The sequence below is a fragment of the Macaca nemestrina genome, chromosome 14 (assembly GCF_043159975.1).
Source record: "Macaca nemestrina isolate mMacNem1 chromosome 14, mMacNem.hap1, whole genome shotgun sequence".
Taxonomy (NCBI): domain Eukaryota; kingdom Metazoa; phylum Chordata; class Mammalia; order Primates; family Cercopithecidae; genus Macaca; species Macaca nemestrina.
The window spans coordinates 64,989,279-65,009,097 of NC_092138.1; the positions used below are offsets into that span (position 1 = coordinate 64,989,279).

General features: G+C 51.0%; 1 protein-coding gene across 4 annotated transcripts in view; it reads right to left on the reverse strand.

The window, feature by feature from the left end:
- The window catches only part of LOC105485738 (talin 1), a 34,963-nt gene that overhangs the window by 1,656 nt on the left and 13,488 nt on the right, over positions 1-19,819 (reverse strand). For 3 of the 4 annotated variants that reach the window (XM_011748186.3, XM_071077982.1, XM_071077983.1), the window contains 36 exons: positions 19,415-19,465; positions 18,686-18,853; positions 18,213-18,507; positions 17,153-17,319; positions 15,802-15,930; positions 15,509-15,625; positions 15,321-15,434; positions 14,986-15,120; positions 14,703-14,831; positions 13,868-13,970; positions 13,508-13,716; positions 12,670-12,789; positions 12,260-12,457; positions 11,920-12,059; positions 11,654-11,747; positions 11,462-11,551; positions 11,228-11,350; positions 9,332-9,475; positions 8,722-8,883; positions 8,339-8,479; positions 8,063-8,244; positions 7,759-7,891; positions 7,440-7,541; positions 7,186-7,356; positions 6,952-7,101; positions 6,740-6,841; positions 6,541-6,660; positions 5,662-5,808; positions 5,324-5,490; positions 4,983-5,166; positions 4,767-4,892; positions 4,552-4,668; positions 1,208-1,393; positions 991-1,098; positions 379-484; positions 55-179 (listed from right to left, as the gene is read on the reverse strand). In XM_011748186.3, coding sequence (XP_011746488.2) covers positions 55-179; positions 379-484; positions 991-1,098; positions 1,208-1,393; positions 4,552-4,668; positions 4,767-4,892; positions 4,983-5,166; positions 5,324-5,490; positions 5,662-5,808; positions 6,541-6,660; positions 6,740-6,841; positions 6,952-7,101; positions 7,186-7,356; positions 7,440-7,541; positions 7,759-7,891; positions 8,063-8,244; positions 8,339-8,479; positions 8,722-8,883; positions 9,332-9,475; positions 11,228-11,350; positions 11,462-11,551; positions 11,654-11,747; positions 11,920-12,059; positions 12,260-12,457; positions 12,670-12,789; positions 13,508-13,716; positions 13,868-13,970; positions 14,703-14,831; positions 14,986-15,120; positions 15,321-15,434; positions 15,509-15,625; positions 15,802-15,930; positions 17,153-17,319; positions 18,213-18,507; positions 18,686-18,853; positions 19,415-19,465 — 5,055 coding nt within the window. The remainder of the gene's footprint in view (positions 1-54; positions 180-378; positions 485-990; positions 1,099-1,207; positions 1,394-4,551; positions 4,669-4,766; positions 4,893-4,982; positions 5,167-5,323; positions 5,491-5,661; positions 5,809-6,540; positions 6,661-6,739; positions 6,842-6,951; positions 7,102-7,185; positions 7,357-7,439; positions 7,542-7,758; positions 7,892-8,062; positions 8,245-8,338; positions 8,480-8,721; positions 8,884-9,331; positions 9,476-11,227; positions 11,351-11,461; positions 11,552-11,653; positions 11,748-11,919; positions 12,060-12,259; positions 12,458-12,669; positions 12,790-13,507; positions 13,717-13,867; positions 13,971-14,702; positions 14,832-14,985; positions 15,121-15,320; positions 15,435-15,508; positions 15,626-15,801; positions 15,931-17,152; positions 17,320-18,212; positions 18,508-18,685; positions 18,854-19,414; positions 19,466-19,819) is intronic. The other variant, XM_011748189.2, reaches the window with a different exon arrangement.

The window sequence follows — 19,819 nt, forward strand, 5'->3', positions numbered from 1 at the left end:
AAGGTGGGGACACCTGCCATGGTGAGGGTGGAAGAGGAAGGGAGCAGGACTGACCTTGGGTTTGGCCCGGGGCTTCAGCTGCTCTAGCTTTTTAGCTGCAGCCTCAATGGCGGCTGCAGCTCCCAGGAGCTCATTCTCAGCAATGACTGTGGGGTCCTCTGGGTCCACCCATTCTGTTCCTAGTGGGATGAGGGAAGAGGAAAGAGGCTGAGGCAGAGTGGAGAGGTCAAAAGCACCAGAGAGCATGGTTAGTATCATCAGGCCCTGGCACCTGTAGGGACTATGGGCAGAGGCTAGCACAGAGCTATCCAGCCAGGAAGCAGAGATCACACCATGATAAGGGTTTTCCATCCATCCCTGTCCCTGGTCACCCCTCACCCTTCATGGCTTCAGCAGCCTGGATGAGCTCAGTGACGGAACCAGCCACACGCTTTGAATGTCCTGTCAACTGCTGCTTCAGTTCTGGGCTTGGCTTCTGCAGGGTCTGGGCAAGAAGCAGGCAGGGGACAAAGAGCATCACATCTTAGGGTCTACCCTGATCTATGAAATAGGGCAGACCATGGCCCCCTCACCCCTATCCCTAGAGCACTCCACACCACAGCCCTCAAACACCACGCTGCCTATCCAAGCACACATCATGCATCACACCTCACACATGATGGAGACAGTGGGGCTGTGTCACTCACCGGCTGCAAGGAGCAAGGAGAATGATGAGATGAAAAAGATGACGAAGGTAGAGATGGGGGTGATCAGGTGGGAAGGGAGGAGAAAAAAGAGGAAGAGGAAGAGGTGACTGGGAGAACCAAAGATGATAAGAAGGATAGGGCCTGGGAGAAAGGGAGACTTGGAAAGGAGAACAGATTTGGGAAACAGAAGGTGGGGTAGGGAGGAGATCTGAGCAAAACAGAGAGCAGGGTGTGAGGCCTGCAGGAAGAGAGGCCTGTGTATTCAGAGAAGCTGGTATGAGGAACAAGCTACGCCCTCCCTTACCAGCAGCACATGGTCCAGCAGTTCCAGGTAGCCATTGGCACACTCCCGGCCATAGTGCAGGGCTCGAAGCCGCACATCAGGGGCCACTTCCGGGTGGTAAGCTGCTTCCTGTCCCCAGAGTAATATGTTAGTTTTAGGATCCCAGATCCCTACAGTTTCTTTCCCACTATGTTCTGCCCCAAAAGCTGCCTCACAGAAATGCCTCAAGGATTTCTACCTTGCAAGCCCGAAGCATATCTGCAATAGCACGGCGGCTCAGATTGGCTGTGGCAATGACATCTTCTTGGCGACAGGAATTGCCAGCGGCAACGGCCTTGGCTGTTGCCATGGTGATACCCTTGGTCATTCGGATGAAGTCTTCTGGGGTAGAGGTCTTGGCAGGTGGCTCTGGGGAACAGAAAACCTGTGGGGGCAGAAGAAGAAAGATTTTACAGTGGCTGAGACTATGAGACAGTGTAGAACTCTGTGTGCATGTGATTTGGTGCAGACATTCACATATCACAGTGAATGTAACAGAAGGCAGCTGGTTATCATTTCTGACTGAAGCAACTGGGGAGTTTGTTTGTTTGTTTGAAATCACAAAAGTAATTACAAAAGTGGCTTTTGGCTGGGTTTTCATTCCCAAAAGAGAGAGAACCCTTGAAGGGGTGAGAGGCAGAGCTGGGCCGTAAAAGATATACATAAAAGATGATAGGAGGGCATTTTAGGTAAATGGTAGGGCATGAACAACCAAGATGTCAAGTGGGAAAGTATCAAGGAATGTTCTGGAATATAGGAATGGTGAAGAAAAGGTTATTGGGGCCTTGAGTATCACACTGAGGAACGTGGAATTTTACATAATATGTGAAAGTCATAAAATATTTTGATGTATGGGTTCAATCTACAAACATTTATTAAAGATCAGCTAGGTGGCAGATTCTATGCAAGGGGCTAGGGATGCTCCTTGTTCTCACGGAGCTTACATTCTGGTTTTGGACACAGGTAATAAATAAGTAAACAAGCAGTAAAACTGAGGACTGTGATTTGGATTATGAGAGAATTTAAAAAGAGTGCTGTGATGAGAACTATTTCAGATAGGTGGACAAGGAAGGGCCCTCTGAGGAGGTGACACTGAAGCTGAAGCCTGAGGAACTGGAAGGAGCACAGCGTTTAAAAAGCTGGAGAAAAGTGAGTGGAAGAGCCTGCAACAGGTGAGAGCCTGGCATGTTCTCAGAACTAATAGGGCAGGGGGATGGGGCACAAAAAGGAGGAAAGTAGGATGAGATTGGAGAAGCAAGCAGGGTCATCACTGATGGGTTTTAAGTAGTGAGGTGACATAATCTAATATATATTTAAGACAGGGTCTTGCTCTGTCACCCAGGCTGGAGTGCCCTGGAGTGATCATAGTTCACTGTAGCCTTGAACCCCTGGACGTGAGGGATCCTCCTGCCTCCAGACTCATGAGTAGCTGGGACAGTCGTGGGCCACCTTGCCTAGCTAATCTTTAAATTTTTTTGTAGAGACAGTATCTTGCTATGTTGTACAGACTAGTCTTGAACTCACTGAAGTGATCCTACCATCTCAGTCTCCCAAAGCGCTGGGATTTTACAGGCATCAGCCACCATGTCCAGCTCTAATTTATATTTTAAAAACATAATTCTGGCTACTGTGTACAAAGAAGGGGGCAAGTGTTGAAGCACGGTGATTGGATAGAGACTACTGTATAAATCCAATTAAGGACTGATGATGGTTTGGACAGTGTGGTAGTGGTGGGAGATAAAAAGAGAAAATGAGCTGTATTTGGAAGGGGCACTAACAAAACTTAGATGTGGGGAATGAGAGAAAGAGAGAAGTCTAATATATTGAAGCTGGGTTTCTGGCTTTAGGAACCGAGTTACTATAAGGTGCCATTTACTGAAATGGTGGAAGACCAGGAAAGGACCAGGTATGGCAGGCAAAGAGTCAAGAGTTCCAACTTGGACATCTTCAAGTAAAGGTGAAAACAGAACCTTAGAAAGATGAATTTAGAAATCAGAAAGGTGACTAGGGAGAGAGGAGAGTGGCAGGGACCGGAATCAGGGAGACCAGGGAGAAAGCTGGTGCCACAGCCAAAGTGCAGTAGAGTATGGAAGTGTGAACCAGAGTGCGGACAGGGCACCAGGGAGGAAGAATGAAAGAACATGGCAATAGCCTGGATATAGTGGCTAAGATGGTGAAGTCAAAGATGACTGAGGTGGAATCTTCATGAGTGCAAGGGTGTTCCCACCATTAGGAGGACCATGTCATGATTCAGAGGCACTGTGTCTAGGTGGTGATGTCAAACAGGCAGTTGAAAATAACTCAACTCAGAACTGGATGTCTGCTTCTTACAGAATAATAATGAAAGTGGTTAAACTTGCCAAAGAAGACAAGAGAGAAAGAAGGCTATTTGTACAACCCTGGGAAGACCTCTACATTTACTAGGTTAAAGGTGATTCAATGATGTTTGAGAAACAAGAGAAAAGCCAGTATCTAGGCCAAGGGAAAAAAGAACTTCTTTTTTTTTCTTTTTTTGAGATGGAGTCTCGCTCTGTCGCCCAGGCTGGAGTGCAGTGGCGCCATCTTGGCTCACTGATACCTCCGCCTCCTGGGTTCTAGCGATTCTCCTGCCTTAGCCTCCCAAGCAGCTGAGACTACAGGCGCACACCACTATGCCCAGCTAATTTTTGTATTTTTAGTAGAGACGGGGTTTCGCCATGTTGGCCAGGCTGGTCTCGAACTCCTGACCTTGTAATGCACCTGCCTCAACCTCGCAAAGTGCTGGGAATTACAGACATGAGCCACCGTGCCTGGCGGAAGAAAGAATTTCAAAGAGAGGCTTGTTAACAGAGTCAGATGCTTTGGAAATGTTTGAAGAGGATGAAGGCCAAGAAGTGGCCACTGAATGTGGCAATTAAGAGGCCACTAGTGACTGGAGAAAGAGGAAGGGTGGTGAAAAGACAGTTGTCAAATGCTAAAGAATAAACAAGTGGGTAGGGGACAGACATGAGTGTAGCTCACTGGCACAGTGGCTCATGAGTGTAATCCCAGCACTTTGGGAGGCCAAGGCGGGAGGATCACTTGAGGCCAGGAGTTCGAGACCAGCCTGGTCAACATGGTGAAACCCCATCTCTACTAAAAATACAAAAACTAGCCAGCATGGTATGCACCTGTAGTCCCAGTGACTCAGAAAGCTGAGGCATGAGAATTGCTGGAACCTGGGAGGTGGAGGTTGCAGTGAGCCGAGATCACGCCACTGCACTCCAGAAGGAGGGCGTGGGAGACCTGGTGTAGGGAAAGTCACATGGTGATTGAGGAAGATGCCATGTGAAATGGAAAGGTTACCCACACCTGGGAGAAGTGACAAGAGGAGAGGGCTGAGAAGGCTGGAGGAGGATGGCTACAGAGCGAGACCCTTCTCAAAAAAAAAAAAAAAGTCTGGCGATAGATGAGAGAGAAGACTGTGTGTGACTCCGTCTGTGAGTATATGTGTGGCACAGGTTCACAGGCTTTCAGGATCCCTCTCTCTGACCCTAGTCCCTGATGCCCCAGACTCTCACTCACCGCCAGTTCCTGCCGTATGTGTTCGGTGGTTGCCTCCAGGGCCCGAGTGCCTTTGGTGGCCTCATCTTCCACGGCTTTTACTGTCTTAAGCAATGATGTCACATTGGTCACCATCACCTGGAGGTATCAGAGGAGTGTAGAGGAATGATTTTAAGGAACAGGGGGAAGTACATTAATCCAGTGCCCCTCCTGATGTTGCTCTCATTCTCTCCAACCTTGGCAGAGTTCTTTAGCTGCCACACAGCAGGGTCATCTCCAACTTTGCCAGCTGCAGCCTTCGTTGCACTGATGAGGTCTCCCAGGGCCTTGGCTACATCTTTCACTGCGTTGATTAGTACCACCTGTATGGGAGAGGGTTGGCTCTGGTCTATGGGAGGAAGAAGCGGGACAGGAAGTGGTTCCAGCTGGAATTAGGGGCATCAGGTTGCTACCTGGGTCTCAGGGTCCTCAGCTCCCAGGCTGGCTGCACCCAGCTTGACCACATCAGTGAGGCGGGTGATGGTCGCCACGGAGGACTGGGCAGCCTGCGCCAACTTCTCCTGGCTCCCGGCTGCGTTTTGCACCAGGACCTTGGTGTCCTCCACCAGCACCTTCGCAGTCTTCAGGATGCCCTCCCTGAAGGAGGGCCCAGCTTAGTCAGATCTCCCCTACCCACTCTAACCTGTCCAAGGTGCCTGGTCCAGGTCTTCCCTATTCCAGCAAATGATATCCTGCCTCTTCCAGCCCCATGCCCTGACCTGTCTGCCTCCCTTAGGCCCAGGTCCTGTCTTACCGGTGGTCAGCAAAAGTTTCAGTACCCTCGCGATTGAGCGTGCCAGCAGTGGCGAACATGATGGTGGTGTCGAGGTCAGCAATGATACCAGACACAGCGCTGGCCGCTGTGATGCAGGCCTGGGTGCCACGATTCCCAGCCTGGAGCGCAGCTAGGACGTGAGAGACCTGGGGTAGGGAAAGTCACGTGGTGACTGTGGAAGGTGCCATGTGAAATGGAAAGGTTGCCCATGCCTGGGAGAAGTGACAAGAGGAGAGGGCTGAGAGGGCTGGAGGAGGATGGCAAAGGCTACAGAGTTTGGAGGCAGTCCCACCATCTGCAGGGATGAGCATTGTCACCTTCTCAGAAACTCTCCGGGCACATTCTATGAGCTCCTTCTTGGTGTAGGCATCACTGGGGCTGCACTGCAGGGCGCCTGCCTTGGTGACCAGAGCGGCACAGCCATGGCCCAGCTCCTGTACCCGGTGTTTGATATGGGAACCTATCTGTGAGCCGAGGGAAAGAGAGAGAGATTTTACAAGGGGCACTCAGGGTTAAAGTGCTTGGAAAAGTCACTAAGGACATAGAAAAAACATGCATCGTAGATTAAAGCAGCAGAGAGAGAAAGTTCCCAGCACAAGGACGTTTCTGGTTTCATGTCCTTTAGACAGGAGGTAACCTCCTACACATGGAAAATAGTAGCATGCAGGCACTAAGTGGTGAGGATTGTGTTAAGCACAGTGGGGAGGAGGGGAGGAGCACTTTATGCTTGAGTGTTAGAATCAGAGGGCCATGGATTACCATGTGGCCTGTATGGGGTTATGGAGGGTTTTGAGGATGGGGATTACATGTGTCCTACTAAGATCCAATTACTTGGTTTCTTGGAAAGCTAGAGGCTTAGGTAAGGAAGAGCTTCATGGCCTTGCAGCAAGAAAGAACAAGAACATGGACTGGCAGCACAGCACAGAAGCAGCTGTAGGCCCAGATGAGGGTCAGCAGAAGCCAAAGAGGCAGGTCCAGGAAGGCTCCAGATTCTGAGCTGTCTCCTTTGTACCCGTGACTGAAGAAGGCTTTGATCCTCTGTCCCTACCCAGAGCCTCACTAGTGTTCAGCAGAGTGGCCCTGAGGCTGTTCCCCTTTCTATGAAAGACCAGAGAGGGTGGGGGTAGGACAGCCCTAGACGCTGACACATCAGGAACAAGGGGCAGGGGGCAGGGCAGAGCTGCCTCCATGTTTACCTCTTCATTTTCAGCAGCCACCGCTGCAGGCTTGGCCTCCGAGGCCAGACGGCCATAGTCACTGGTCAGCTGGTTAGCAAGAGGGCCCAGCTCCTCTGGGCTGGTGTTTGACTTGGTAACCTGGTGATAATGGAAGGAGTGAAGTTATATCCAAAGTCAGCTCTCCGAGGGCAGTCCTCTGGCACTCGCCCAAACTCACCATCTCCTGAACGGTCACTGCAATGGCCTTGGCTGTCCGCACCATAGTTGTTTGGTAATCCACGAAGGAACCTTCTGGTTCACCCATTGGTCCTTCATCTAGCTGAAGGGGGAGGACAGGGACAGGGAAAGACTGTTAAGGTCTCTGCCACTGTGCTTGGAGGCTCTGGCCCAGGGTAGCCTCAGTGTCTACAGGCACCCCAAGACTCTAACCTGGTTGATGGCCTGGGTGATGGAGTCCACCATGCCACCCACGACCCCGGCAGCACTGGCTGCCTCGTTGAGAGTTGTTGTCAGGTCCTCTACAGCCTCTGTCATCATCTGCACAGCCTCCTCCAGGGCTTCCTGGGTGTGAGCTGCTTGCTGTGGGGAGAGAAGAAGAGCTCTGTTGTTCCTGTTTCTCCAGCCTCTTGCTAGTAACAGCTCCTCCCTCCCAACCCTCAATACCTTTGGGTTACCACCAGCCTCCTTGGCAGTGTATAGCAACTGCAGGGCAGATTCTGCCAATGTTTTAGTCTGGTCCAGGAGCGCCATCTGCTGCGGGTGGCTCAGGGTCTTGGAGGCAGCACCCACTGCAGCCAGGGTGAGCGGCTCAAAGTACTGGGCCATCTGGGACACCTGAGGCAAGGGGTTGGACTAGGGGTCAGGTCCCCTCTTTCTCACCCTACTCCCTGGGATTTCCCATGAGTCTCCATAGGTACCTTGTGTCCCAGCTGGGAGGCTTCAGCCCGGGCAGCATTGGCCAGTGGCTCAATGAGATGGGAGATCTCTTGTACTGCAGTGAGCATCTGAGTGTGCAAGGCCTGGGGAGGAAGTGGACTTTAGCCCTGATCGTGACCTGCAATAGGACCCTCTGGCTACACAGGACTGCTCTTCCTTTCATACTGAATACCCTAACCCTCCTTGGCACATCCTAGCCCTTTGATGTCCCTAAGAAGCCACTCCATGATCCCCCAGCTTCTTTGAGTCTGACATTTCTCTTCCTAGACACATCTTTCCAGATAACCCTCTCCCCCTCACCTCTTGAGAGATTCCCTCACGGGGAGCAAGCTGCTGGCTGACTGCAGCGAGGGAAGCCTGGTCTAGGTCCCGTAGACAACTGTTCAGACCTGCAATGGCCGCTTCACACTCCAGCTGCCCTGGAGCCTTGTCCCTGCAGACACATCAGGGGCTCCAACACCAAGAACATCCCCTAGTGCAAGGCCAGCCTATCCTTCCCCTATATCCTCCCAACACCATCCCATCTAATTGCACTTAAGTGCCCATCCTCCATTCTGCCACAATGTGTGCCCCCCAGCCACACTGGTTCTCCACCCCTCAGTACCTCATGCTTGTAATTAGCTTCTTGATGGAGTCTGAGACAGTACGGGAGTGGCCGGCCAGCACTGACCAGCTCGGGGGGTCCCGGGGATTGACTGCGAGGGCCCGGGCTGTCTGGATGAGTCCCCCAGCACTCTCTAACATTGTCTTGGCAGATATCACAATGGGCTCCATGGCAGCCCGACCCTGGGGAGAGGGGAGGCAGGAAGGTAAGTCTCAGGATTCCCTGGAAGATGAGGTGATAAGCTGGCCTGTCAGGTCCCCCTTCACATCGCCTCACCTCAGGGCTGATCTGGGCAGGAATGCTGGAGAACTCAGGGTTGGACGCAAAGGCACTCAGATTGTCCACAGCCTCCAGCAGAGGGGCTGTTGCTGCTCGGCACTGGGCACGGTTCTCCTCTGTGAAGGCCCCATCTAGCGCCTAGAAGTGACAGAGAGGCTCTCAGGACTTGGGATGCAGGCATAGGGGGTATAGGAAGTGAAGTCCAGGTCTCCTTCCCAGGACTTAAAGGATTTGGGGAGAGGCTAGGGGGTCAGTCTGGATAGAAAGAGTTTGGGCTCAGGCAGAGGGGATTTGGTAGAAGGCCTCAGAGAATAACTGGGGGACTCGGGAGAGAAGATCGGACAGGTCAGGGAGAGGCTGGGAATTCAAGCACTGGGAACCTTGATGGTCTTGACAAGATTAGCTGTGCTGTTGGCCACCTCCTTGGCTGACTGTACAAACTGGCGCTTGGCAGTAGGATTGGCGGTACGGGCAGAAGCCAGGCGACAGCTGTTACACAGTGCAGAGGTGTGTTTGGCCACAATGGTGGCTGCGGAGAGCACCTGAGGAGACACGTGGAAGAGCCACAATGAGGGCAGGAAGGAGGTGTACATACCCAAGGAGGAGCCATTTTAGGGTCAGAGGATGGAGAGCAATACCCTGGGGAGTCAAAACAGGAAAAACAGAGTCACCTGAAAAGTCAAGATCTAGGAGACAGAGACACTCAAAGATGAACTGGGCATGGGAGAGGAAAGACATACTAACGGAGAAGCCATAAGAGGGCTGGTGGGAGAGTAAGCTCGAACATCTACAGAGAAGTTGTGAATTTAGCAGTAACTGAAAAATGATGAGACCCATGGCAGAAAAAGATAGTTACTCAAAGAGAAGCCGTGTGTGCAAGGTCAGAGATGGGTCCCTGCCTTCTTTCCCACATGCCTCACCTCCCTCTACTCCACGGGGTTGGTCTGCCCTTTCCCAGACTTGCCTGTGGTCCCTATTCCCTTGAGTTACCTGGGCCTGGGTACAGCCAGGCTCTCCCAAACTGTGGCAGGCCATCTGAATTGCCTGGTTTGCACGGGCAAACTGTGTGGGCTCCACCAGCCCTTGCTGTCCAGCTTGACTATTGGGGTCAGAGACACCAACCAGATATGCAGCCTAGGAAGAGAAAAGGGGGTTGGGGTGAGGAATAAAGATTGCAGGTGGGAAATGAATAGTGATAGCAGGGACAAAAGAGAGCAGAGGTAAGTTTAGAGAACAGGGCTTATTTTTCAGAGTTCTCCATGAGTGGAGATACATTAGCAAACTATGGTTATACTGTAAAGAAGAAAAAAAATACTCTCCTGTTTCATTAAGTATATTCAAGCATTTCAGAAGATTAAAAAAGTTAATCAAAAGGAAAACTATATAGCAAGGGTTTTTATCAAATCTCTATTTAGATATGTTTGTGTATGCTGGGTCTTAGAGTAAAAAGTATGGCTTACTTTAAGTAGCAGTAAAAAGTTTAAGAGTGAAATACAAATATACACCTTCATGCACACAAGCAAAGCCTCTTTTAAAGACAGTTCAAAACTGATGAAGATTATTAGGCTAATTCACATTTACAGCACCTCCATGCAGCAGGTATTTTTGGAAAGGGAAGGGAGGGATTAAAAAGCCGTTTTTATGATGGAAACAACATCTTAATGTTTGATTCATACTTCAATCAATACACATTAGCTTTGCTTTTTCCTCTATGCATTTTCACAAGTTGGGGGAAAAAACAAACAAACAAACAACAAAGAGGTTTAGTGAAACCCCCTCTTACTAAAAATACAAAAATTAGGCGGGTGTGGTGGTGCACACCTGTAGTCCCAACTACTTGGGAGGCTGAGGTAGGAGAATCTCTTGAACCCGGGAGGCGGAGGTTGCAGTGAGCCGAGATTGTGCCTCTGCACTCCAGCCTGGCGACAGAGTGAGACTCCATCTCAAAAAGCAAACAAACAAAAACAAACAAACAAAAAACCAAAAAAAAAAACCAAAAAAAAAACTCAAGCCACTTAGAGCAAGGGACCCATTCTGACAGGGCACAGGGAGGTGGTGGAGATGGAGGGCTAGGATGGTAGGCTTTCAGGGAAAACAGTCTGAGGCGAACTCTCATGCCAGTTTGTTTTAAGGATTCATATACTAAAGCAAAATACTTTAGAGTTAATAGGTAGTTTTATACTTGATAATGTGGAAAAAGGCAAAGTTAAGTGATGACTCAAGTAACTAGAAATTTTGTCACTAGTACTATTTTAAGAAAGTAGTCATTACAGCCGGGCACGGTGGCTCACGCCTGTAATCCCAGCACTTTGGGAGACCGAGGCAGGCAGAGCATGAGGTCAGGAGATTGAAACCATCCTGGCTGACATGGTGAAACCCCGTCTCCACTAAAAAAAAAAAATACAAAAAATTAGCCAGGCGTGGTGGCAAGTGCCTGTAGTCCCAGCTACTCAGGAAGCTGGGGCAGGAGAATGGCATGAACCCGGGAGGCAGAGCTTGCAGTGGGCGGAGATCACGGCCACTGCACTCCAGCCTGGGCAACAGAGCGAGACTCCATCTCAAAAAAAAAAAAAAAAGTAGTAATTAGATGAAAAAATGGTTTGTATAAGCTAATTAGTATATTTTGAGAAAGCCAGCTGGAAAAGGCCTCATGGTTGGGCAGTGTAATCCTAACCAAAGTACCAGGGTTCAGGAATTACAGCAATCAGAACTGTTGATGTTCAGTAATTGCTGACAAGTGTCTCCACTTCAGAAGGACAACCCAGATACCACAGAGCTGGCTTTGCAAACATAAACTTCTTGATTTATCTACAGATATGTCAGGCTGAGAGGAGACAGGGTAAAGAAAGTAGGGGCCATTCAAGGAACCCATCTCAGGAAAATAACCTGTGCAGCTGCCTCTGTGAAGCCACAAAGTGCCTTTGAGGCTGTGGAAATGGCCTCTCCAAACTCTGGCAGATTTCCATTCTTGGCATTTTGGGAGATGCCAGTCATAGCCTCGCCCAGCACCTGAGGAACAGGACATCAGGGGAGTCACAGCGTGTTCTCAGAACCCCAGGGCAGCATCTGGTTAGCTCCATCCTACTGCCCTCTCTCCTCCGAGTTCCTGGCTGTGCTGACCTTTGAGTTCTCCATTACACTGTCCAGGCAACCAAAGTAGGACATGTCATTGATGGGCTGGACTGGGTTCTCCAGGAGTTCCCGGACTGTCTGTGTAGGGGGAGGGCAAAGTGAGATCCAAGACACCTCCCTCAGACCCAAAACCAGAACACTTCCCTCAACCTCAATGCCATCAGCCTGCCATGTGCCTACCTCCAATTCCCGCAGGGCATTATCACACTCCTTCTGGCCGGGTGCCTGCTGGGTGCACATAGTGATGAGCTGATTGATACTGTCAGTTACTGCCCTGGGAGGGACAGAAAGTTGAGTGAATACGTGAATAGGTCATCATTTCTGGGTCCTATATAAGTATTTATCTTTTGCCTATAGCCACTCTTAAGCTGGGAAGCTCTCATGAACTGCCTGCTCCCCAGTGTCTCTCACACAGTCCAGGGCTGGGCATGTCAGTAACTATTTACCTGGCAGCTGCAGCCAGCTGACTCTTGAGGTTAGGGGCAGCAGGGTCCGTGGACAGGGCCTTGGCAGCCAGAAGAAGTTTGCTTGAAGACATGGAGATGCCCTTCAAGTTGGACACAACTTGGGCTCGGTCCTCCTGGCTCTGTTGAAGTTGACAAGGTCAATGCATTGTCCTGTCCTTTCTTATCTGTCTCTAAAAGGGATCTTCTTTCCCAGACACTCAAGTAGTGCTAGAGACTGGGGAGGGAAGGGAGCCAGGAGCAAGTCAGGACTGGTCACCCAACTGCCTCCTATCTAACCCTTAGTGGGAACCATTCAACCAGACCCTCTGCCTCTTCATACCGGAGCCTGGCCTGCCATCTCCACACCCGCTTCCAGGAAGGTGCTGAAGTCCTGTCCAAATCGGCCTGAGGCTCGAGCCAGGTCCTGAGGGGTTCCCCGAGAGGCCTGCACCAGTTCTGTGGCTGCCTGATTCAGCCCAGCAGCCGCTTCATTCAACCGGCTCTGAGCTTCTTGAAATGTCCCAGTGCTAGGAGGAAGCTGCAGGATGAGAGGGGAAGTCAGAGAGAAGAATGGGGAATGATGCAGGGAGAAGTTTCGTAAAGGAGGGCTGAAAAGGTGGGCACATAGCCTGGGAGTAATGACAGGGGACAGATCTGGGAAGTCAGGGTCAAAGGACAACCGAGAGGGAAGAAGGAGAGGCCTGGCATTCTTTGACTCCTACGTTCCCCCACCCCCTACTGTCCTCCTACCGAGTCACTCAGGAGTCGCTTGCTGGCATCTCCAACTGCCCTCAGGGCATTATCCACATCGCGCTGGCCAGGTAGGCAGCTGACACAGCGGTTCAGAGCCTGGGTCACTGCTTTAGCCACCTGGGGTGAGAAAGGAGACAGGGTTACCCAAGTGAAAAAAATTTGAGTGATCGCCTCCATTCATGCGACCTGGGAGATGACTAGCTCTACTGCCTCTGAAAGTGAAAAAAGCATTGTAGGTGAACAGGCTGAGGTAAGGCTTTCAAGTGACAGTAATTAAACTTCCCCAAACTTGGTGTTTAGCTTGGCCCATGACTGAATCCAACTGAGACACTTCTACAAGACCAAGAGGGCTGGGCACGGTGGCTGACGCCTGTAATCCCAGCACTATGTGAGGTCGAGGCGGGCGGATCACGAGGTCAAGAGATCGAGACCATTCTGACCAACATGGTGAAGCCCTTTCTCTACTAAAAAAAATACAAAAATTAGCTGGGTGTGGTGGTACGTGCCTGCAGTCCCAGCTACTAGGGAGGCTGAGGCAGGAGAATCACTTGAACCCAGGAGGTGGAGATTGAAGTGAGCCAAGATTGCGCCATTGCACTCCAGCCTGGGCAAGAGCGAAACTCCATCTCAAAAAATAAAATAAAATAAAAAAAATAAAAGACCAAGAGAACATAAGGGTGGAATCCACAGAGGGGCTCTCAAGAGCAGACACGAGAAGACATCGCTCTGTCAGTGTGGACGAGGCTTAGAAGCTTTGGCCTCAATCAGGGTGGGCCTTATGAAGGAACCTGGGGGAGAGGGAGAGGGAGGGAGCGGCCCCTCCCCAATACCTGACCTGGGCAAGCCGCTGCTGGCTCTCAGGGTCCCCTGGATGGCCAGCTGCCTTTTTCGCCTCCTCAATAAGGCTGCTAGCTTTGTCCAGCACATCACTGGCCGTGTCAAGTACAATGGCCTGCACTGCAGGATCTGACGTCAGTGCAGCAACTCCCCTAGCGGCCTGGGCCAGTGACCGAAGCCCACCTGCCACATCCCGAGCTGCAATACCTGGGGAGATGAGGAGAAGAGGGAAGGGAAGGTGCCTTCATTGCCAGGCCCTGATTCCAGTGGTTTCCTCTGTCAGTCCCATCCCTCATCCAGCTCCCATTTTCCTACCTCCCTCACAATATGCCCCATGCCTGGCCCTCTGCCCACATACCTGCATAATTCTCATTGCCCTGGGCAACCTCTCCCAGTAGCTGGGCGATGGCGGAGCTCACGGCTTTGGTGCTGTTGCCCAGGTCCTGGGCACACTTCTCCATCTAAGGATGAAGGGGGAAGAACTGGACTTGAGAAAGGAGGAGGTGAGAAGGAACCTGAGAAGGTACTTGGGGACAGGTGGCAATTTAAATAAAGGTTTTGGGCTGGGTGCGATGGCCCACACCTATAATCCTAGCACTTTGGGAGGCCGAGGCAGGTGGATCAGCTGAGGTCAGGAGTTCAAGACCAGCCTGGGCAACATGGCGAAACCCTATCTCTACTAAAAATACAAAAATTAGCCAGGCATGGTGGCGCATGCCTGTAATCCCAGCTACTCAAGAGGCTAAGGCAGGAGAATGGCTTGAACCCAGGAGGTGGAGGTTGCAGTGAGCTGAGATTGCACAACTGCACTACAGTTTAGGCGACAGAGCGAGACTCCATCAAGAAAAAAAAAAGAAATAAAAGAAAGAAAAAGAAAAGAGAAAAGGAAAGAGGAAAGGAAAGAAGGGAAAGGAAAGGAAATGAAAAAGAGAGGAAGGAAGAAAGAAAGGAAGGAAGAAACAAGGAAGGAAGGAGAAACAAGAGAAAGAGAAAGAAAGAAAGAGAAGGAAGGAAGGAAGGAGAGAAAGAGAAAAGAAAAAGAAACGACAGAAAGAAAGAATATAAAAAAGGAAGGAAGGAAGAAAGGAAGGAAGGGAGGGAGGGAGGGAGGAAAGGTTTTGAGCAGCTCTGGGGCACGGAGGGGAAGGAAGACGTTAGGATTTGAGTAAGAATGAGGTCTTAAACATACTTACTGTCTCCCCAGGTAAGGGTTTAAGCTTGCCATCTCGAGCCGCTGCCTTCACTTCCTGTAGATCTTTCTCTAGATTCTGTACCAAACTCAGGGCAGAATCCATCTCCAAAGGTCCACATGCTTCCTGAGCCTATAAGAAAGGGGTTTTGGGTGTAGGAGGTCCTGCTGTGTCTCACCAATGCCTCTGATCACACAATTATCCACGTATCGGGTTATTCTGCACAGATTTCCTCTCATTACAGGACTCCAGCCTCATCTTCCAAAGCCACAACCAGCTTCCATACCTTCTGGGCAGCTGTCCGGAGTTCAGCCAGCGCGGTGCCCAGGTTCTTGGCACACTGACTCAGCTGCATGGCTGAAGCCTGGTCCTGAATCGTTGGCACTGAGGCCTTTGCAGCTGCCACCATCTTCCCACCTGGCTGTTGGGGAATAGGCAGGTGGATGAAGCGTGCCATCCTCCCTCTGGGCTTGGGTACAAGGACTGATGATGATCAAGACGTAGGGAACACTGGGGCTTGGTATTGGGAAAGAGGCTGTTGGCAGAGATTCAAACTATGGGAGATGGAGGCTTAGAAAGGTGGGAAGGTCAGGTCAGAGAAGTGCGGAGAGGGTGCCTTGCCTGCAGGAAGCTCTGGCTGGCAGCAATGAGGGCAAGCTGAGTGCTGGGGCTGTCAGGCTGGGCTTGGCTTCCTCGGACGCCCTGCACCAGCAGCGGAATCTGCTCTGCCACTGCCTGTAGGTGAAAAATGTCATAAGAGACGCACAAGTCTCCCTCTTCCCACTCCCACATGCTTCCTAGAGTTTTACCTTGCAGCTCTGCACCAGCAGGGGCTGGGGGCCGGCAGAGGCCTTGGGGGTAGAGGCTGCATGCTGAGCTGCAGCGATGGTCTGTGTGGCTGAGGCTGCAGCCTGCTTGGCTGCATGCTGTGAAGACAGAGTAGTCAGACCAAGCCCATGGATATCCATGCCCAGTCCCTGGCCTACCTTGCCCAGACTATGCCCCAAGGACATATGAACTTACTCTCCGCACCTCCCTTCCAGCTAATGCCTCCCACAGCACCCACACTCTCTCTTGCTCCTGGTGAAACTCCCAGCCTCACCTCCAGGCGCTGCACCAGCTTTTTCTTGATGGCATTCTGCGCGGCTGCATTGGTGGCCATGCGCAGCCCCTCAGCTGCCTCCCGCAGCCGCTGCTGCTGCTCCTCACTGTCAGGGTAGGCGGCTGCTCCCTGTGGGAGAGGTGGAAAGAGAGTCATCACCCAGCTCTCCTGTGGATCCTAAAGAAGCTCCTCTCTCACTTCTCTAGACTCGGTTTAAAATTCACGTATTTTCCTGAAGTCATCTCTAACTGGCCCCACCAAAAAACAATCACCTTTGAGAGGAGCTGCCTCATGAAGGTCAGTGGGAAATCTCAGGGGGCTAGGATTCCCACTGGATGCTGAAATCCTTTCTTAAGGTGGAATTGTTTTGCCTTCCCCTCCTTGGGGAATACCACACATGAGTGAGGTGAGTAGGGGGGCTCCCTGGGCAAAGGAGGACTCAGTTTAGAGCAGGCATCTCAGGAATACTAAAGCAGGGGACCTGCTTACTCCTGCCAACTGAAAAGCCCCAGAGCCCAGGGGGCCTAGGAATCATCTGGGCTTCTTTCTGATGGTTCTCTGCATCCTGGTGTCTCAGTGTCCTACTGCCTTGTCTTTCTCTGTACGGCTGGCAGCAGAGGCCCCGGAGACTGAATGCCTATGTGTATTCACAGGGGAGACCAAGAAGGAGAGGAATCCCAGGCAGGCTAGCAGCAAAGAAGGTAAAAATAGGAATAGAAGACCTTGGACTTAAAGAAAAAGGATCCGGTTGCCTACTACAGAGGAATGGGAGAGATTTATTAAAGGACACAAAATTACAGCTAGATAGGAGTAAGTTCTAGTGTTCTACACTACTGTAGGATGACTAAAATTAAGAATAATATATTATATAGTCTCAAATAGTTGGAGAATACTGAATGTTCCCAACACAAATGATAAATATTTGGATAAATATGGCTATGTTAATTACTCTGATCTGATTACTATGTATGTATTTAAATGTCACTGTATACCTCATGAATATGTAAAATTATGTCAATTAAAAAATAATTTTAGGCCAGGTGCGGTGGCTCACGCCTGTAATCCCAACACTTTGGGAGGCCAAGGTGGGAGGATCACTTGAGTCCAAGAGTTTGAGACAAGCCTGGGCAACATAGTGAGACTACCTCTTTAAAAAAAAAAAAAAAAAAAAAAACCTGGGCCATGGCTCACCCGCAGCCTTAGGGCTCATTCACTTCCTGAGTGCTCCTCTACTTGTCCTCTTGTATTTTCTGCTTTTCCTGGGTCTCCCCTATCAGATGAGGGTGACCATCTGGACCTCTGTACTTCCCTCCAGGGCCCAGTCTGGGGGTGTGCACAGAAGACTTTGTACCTTGGCAGCCTCTACCATCTTGGCTGTGGCATCAGCTAGGATCTTGGCAGCACTTAAGAGCTTGCGGGAGTTCTCCAGATCACTTTCCCCCTCAGCATCAGCCTTGATGGCATTGACCAAGTCAGATGTGGCTTGGGCCAGGATGCGGGCCTGTCGCACCATCTCCCCTGAGAGCACAGGGCATAGTCAGGCAAGGAAGCCAGAGATACTGAGGTGTCAGGGGTGGGGACAAAGGTGGGGAAAAGTGGTGTAGACAAGGTAGACGGGGGCTTTAGGGACAGAAAAGAGACTGCCAAAAGCTCTTGCATGATTTCTTTGGGGTTTTTTTCTGCGTTTAGGATCTTGAGAAAAACAGATTCTCCAGTGGGTTCTTATGGGAGGACAGTCTCCAATGGGTATTTTCAGTCAGTAGCCTTGAGAAGACGAGACACTCTCTGAAAACTTTTGGGGTCAGGGGTACAGTAGGGAAGGCTATACCACTTTCATGCCACTTTCTATATATTTTTGTGCATACTTTGGTATATTCTTTAAATGCTCCAGGGAAGGTAGAGAACTTAATATTCCTTTTTTTTTTTTTTTTTTTGAGACGGAGTCTCGCTGTGTCGCCCAGGCTGGAGTGTAGTGGCCGGATCTCAGCTCACTGCAAGCTCCGCCTCCCAGGTTCACGCCATTCTCCTGCCTCAGCCTCCCAAGTAGCTGGGACTACAGGCGCCCGCCACCTCGCCCGGCTAGTTTTTTTTGTATTTTTAGTAGAGACGGGGTTTCACCGTGTTAGCCAGGATGGTCTCGATCTCCTGACCTCGTGATCTGCCCGTCTTGGCCTCCCAAAGTGCTGGGATTACAGGCTTGAGCCACCGCGCCCGGCCTAATATTCCTTTTACAGAAGAGGAAGCAGAGGGTTCAGAGAGCTTTAATGATGAGCCTATGGTTGTGTGGCTGGCAAGCCCACACTGTGCTGAGTTTCTTGGGGTAAAGTGGTTGGGTCCGCAAGGGGATGATGTCCAGTGGGCTTAGGGAACCCTGGTGGGGTTTTTTGTTTTCCTGGGGGTGGGTGTCTTACCAGCATCACCCATGGAGCTAAAGATGTTCTCAGTGACAGTAAGGATGGTGTCAGTGGCCTGGTCATAACGGCCAGCAGGCCCAGCCCCTGTGGCATGGGCCTTCACATGCTGCAGCAGCTCATTCAGGGCCTGGGTGACAGCTGTGGCTGCTGCTCCTACCCCTCGCAACAGTTGCCCATCCTCTGTAGCTGCCTGGGAAGCAGACACACAGCCCTCCACGGCTTTGGCTACCAGTCGTCCAGCCTCCACCAGTTGTTCTTGGCAGACAGGTGAGCTGATTGTAGGTGCCACCACCTGTAGGTAAAGTGAATGTCAGAGATGTAGGCAAGGGAAAGGAAGTAGAGTGTGCTGCTCATAGCAGTAACTGGGATGAGTGAGGAGGCCTCCAGAGCCAAAGAAATAAAATGAGAGGCTCACATGTGTGTGGTAGTATCACCCCTCAGCACAGACTAGAGCAACCTTTGGGGCTCACCTTAGTACAGGCCACTAGTTGGGAAGTGGACAGGGCACACTGTGTTGCTGCAGCAATAACTTGGGTCTGAAGTCCCGAGTCCTCTGTCCGCTGGGCCACACTCTTGGCCTTGAGGACCAGGGCAGCTGCAGCACTTGCCACAGCTTTGGCAAGCTGCATTAGCACATCCTGTAAGAAAACAGCAGTTAGCATGACCTGAGATCAGGCTTGGGATTCACAGACACTTCTCAGAGGCGTAAGCTGCTTCATTATTCCCATTAATCCAATCAAAGGAGAGCACACGCAGAAGCAATCAGAATCTACCCCGAGCCACTGCCCTGAGCACCCAGCATGACAGAACCTCCACTGAAGAACAAACCCACACCGAGAGAAATACAGCCTACACCAAATGGAGACACACATGAGGCGGATACACTCGATGATGATGGGGAAAGAACGGGGTGGCGCTGTTACGATGGGGTGAGGAGAGGAGGTATCTCCTGGGATCCCTTCACCCCCAGCTTCTTTACTCCACTTCTTGATCTTGGATTGGAAGTGGTCATCCTGGAATCTTGGGAGCAAGTCCCTGTACTACCCTACCTGATCCCATTTCCCAAAGCCTGCCTTCGCCAGGCCTCTTCATCTCCCACCAAGTTCTGGTCCCCTAGGAGGCTGAGGGAGAAGTACAGAAACGAGTGTATGCGGCTCAGAGAGGACAAAGCTGGGAAGGCCCAGGCCAGAGGCTGTTACCGTAGGGGAATCGGGGGGAGATCGAACCCCAGCCCCTCCGGATGCACATATCTGCACGGGAAATCCAGGGTGAAAAGTCAGCTGAGGATATTGGCATGGAGTGGGAAGGGGGAGAGCTAGAGGAACACTATCCTCAGGGTGGCATGGTCTATAGCATTGTGGGGGTCCTCAAGTTGGGGCAAGGGCTATGTATGGGGAAGAGAGGGAAAAGATGACAAGGGGCTAAAGAATAAATGAGGGCCAATAGTAAACCAGCAGGTTAAGTTTGGATTCAGAGGTTCTGAATTCTAACCCCTAAAAGAGATCAGAAGTTACCAGTATCATCCCCCGGAAATAGAGGATCATATTGGTTTTTAGGGGTCAATTCATAGAAGCCAGGACTAGGAACTAGATTCAGGAGCAGAA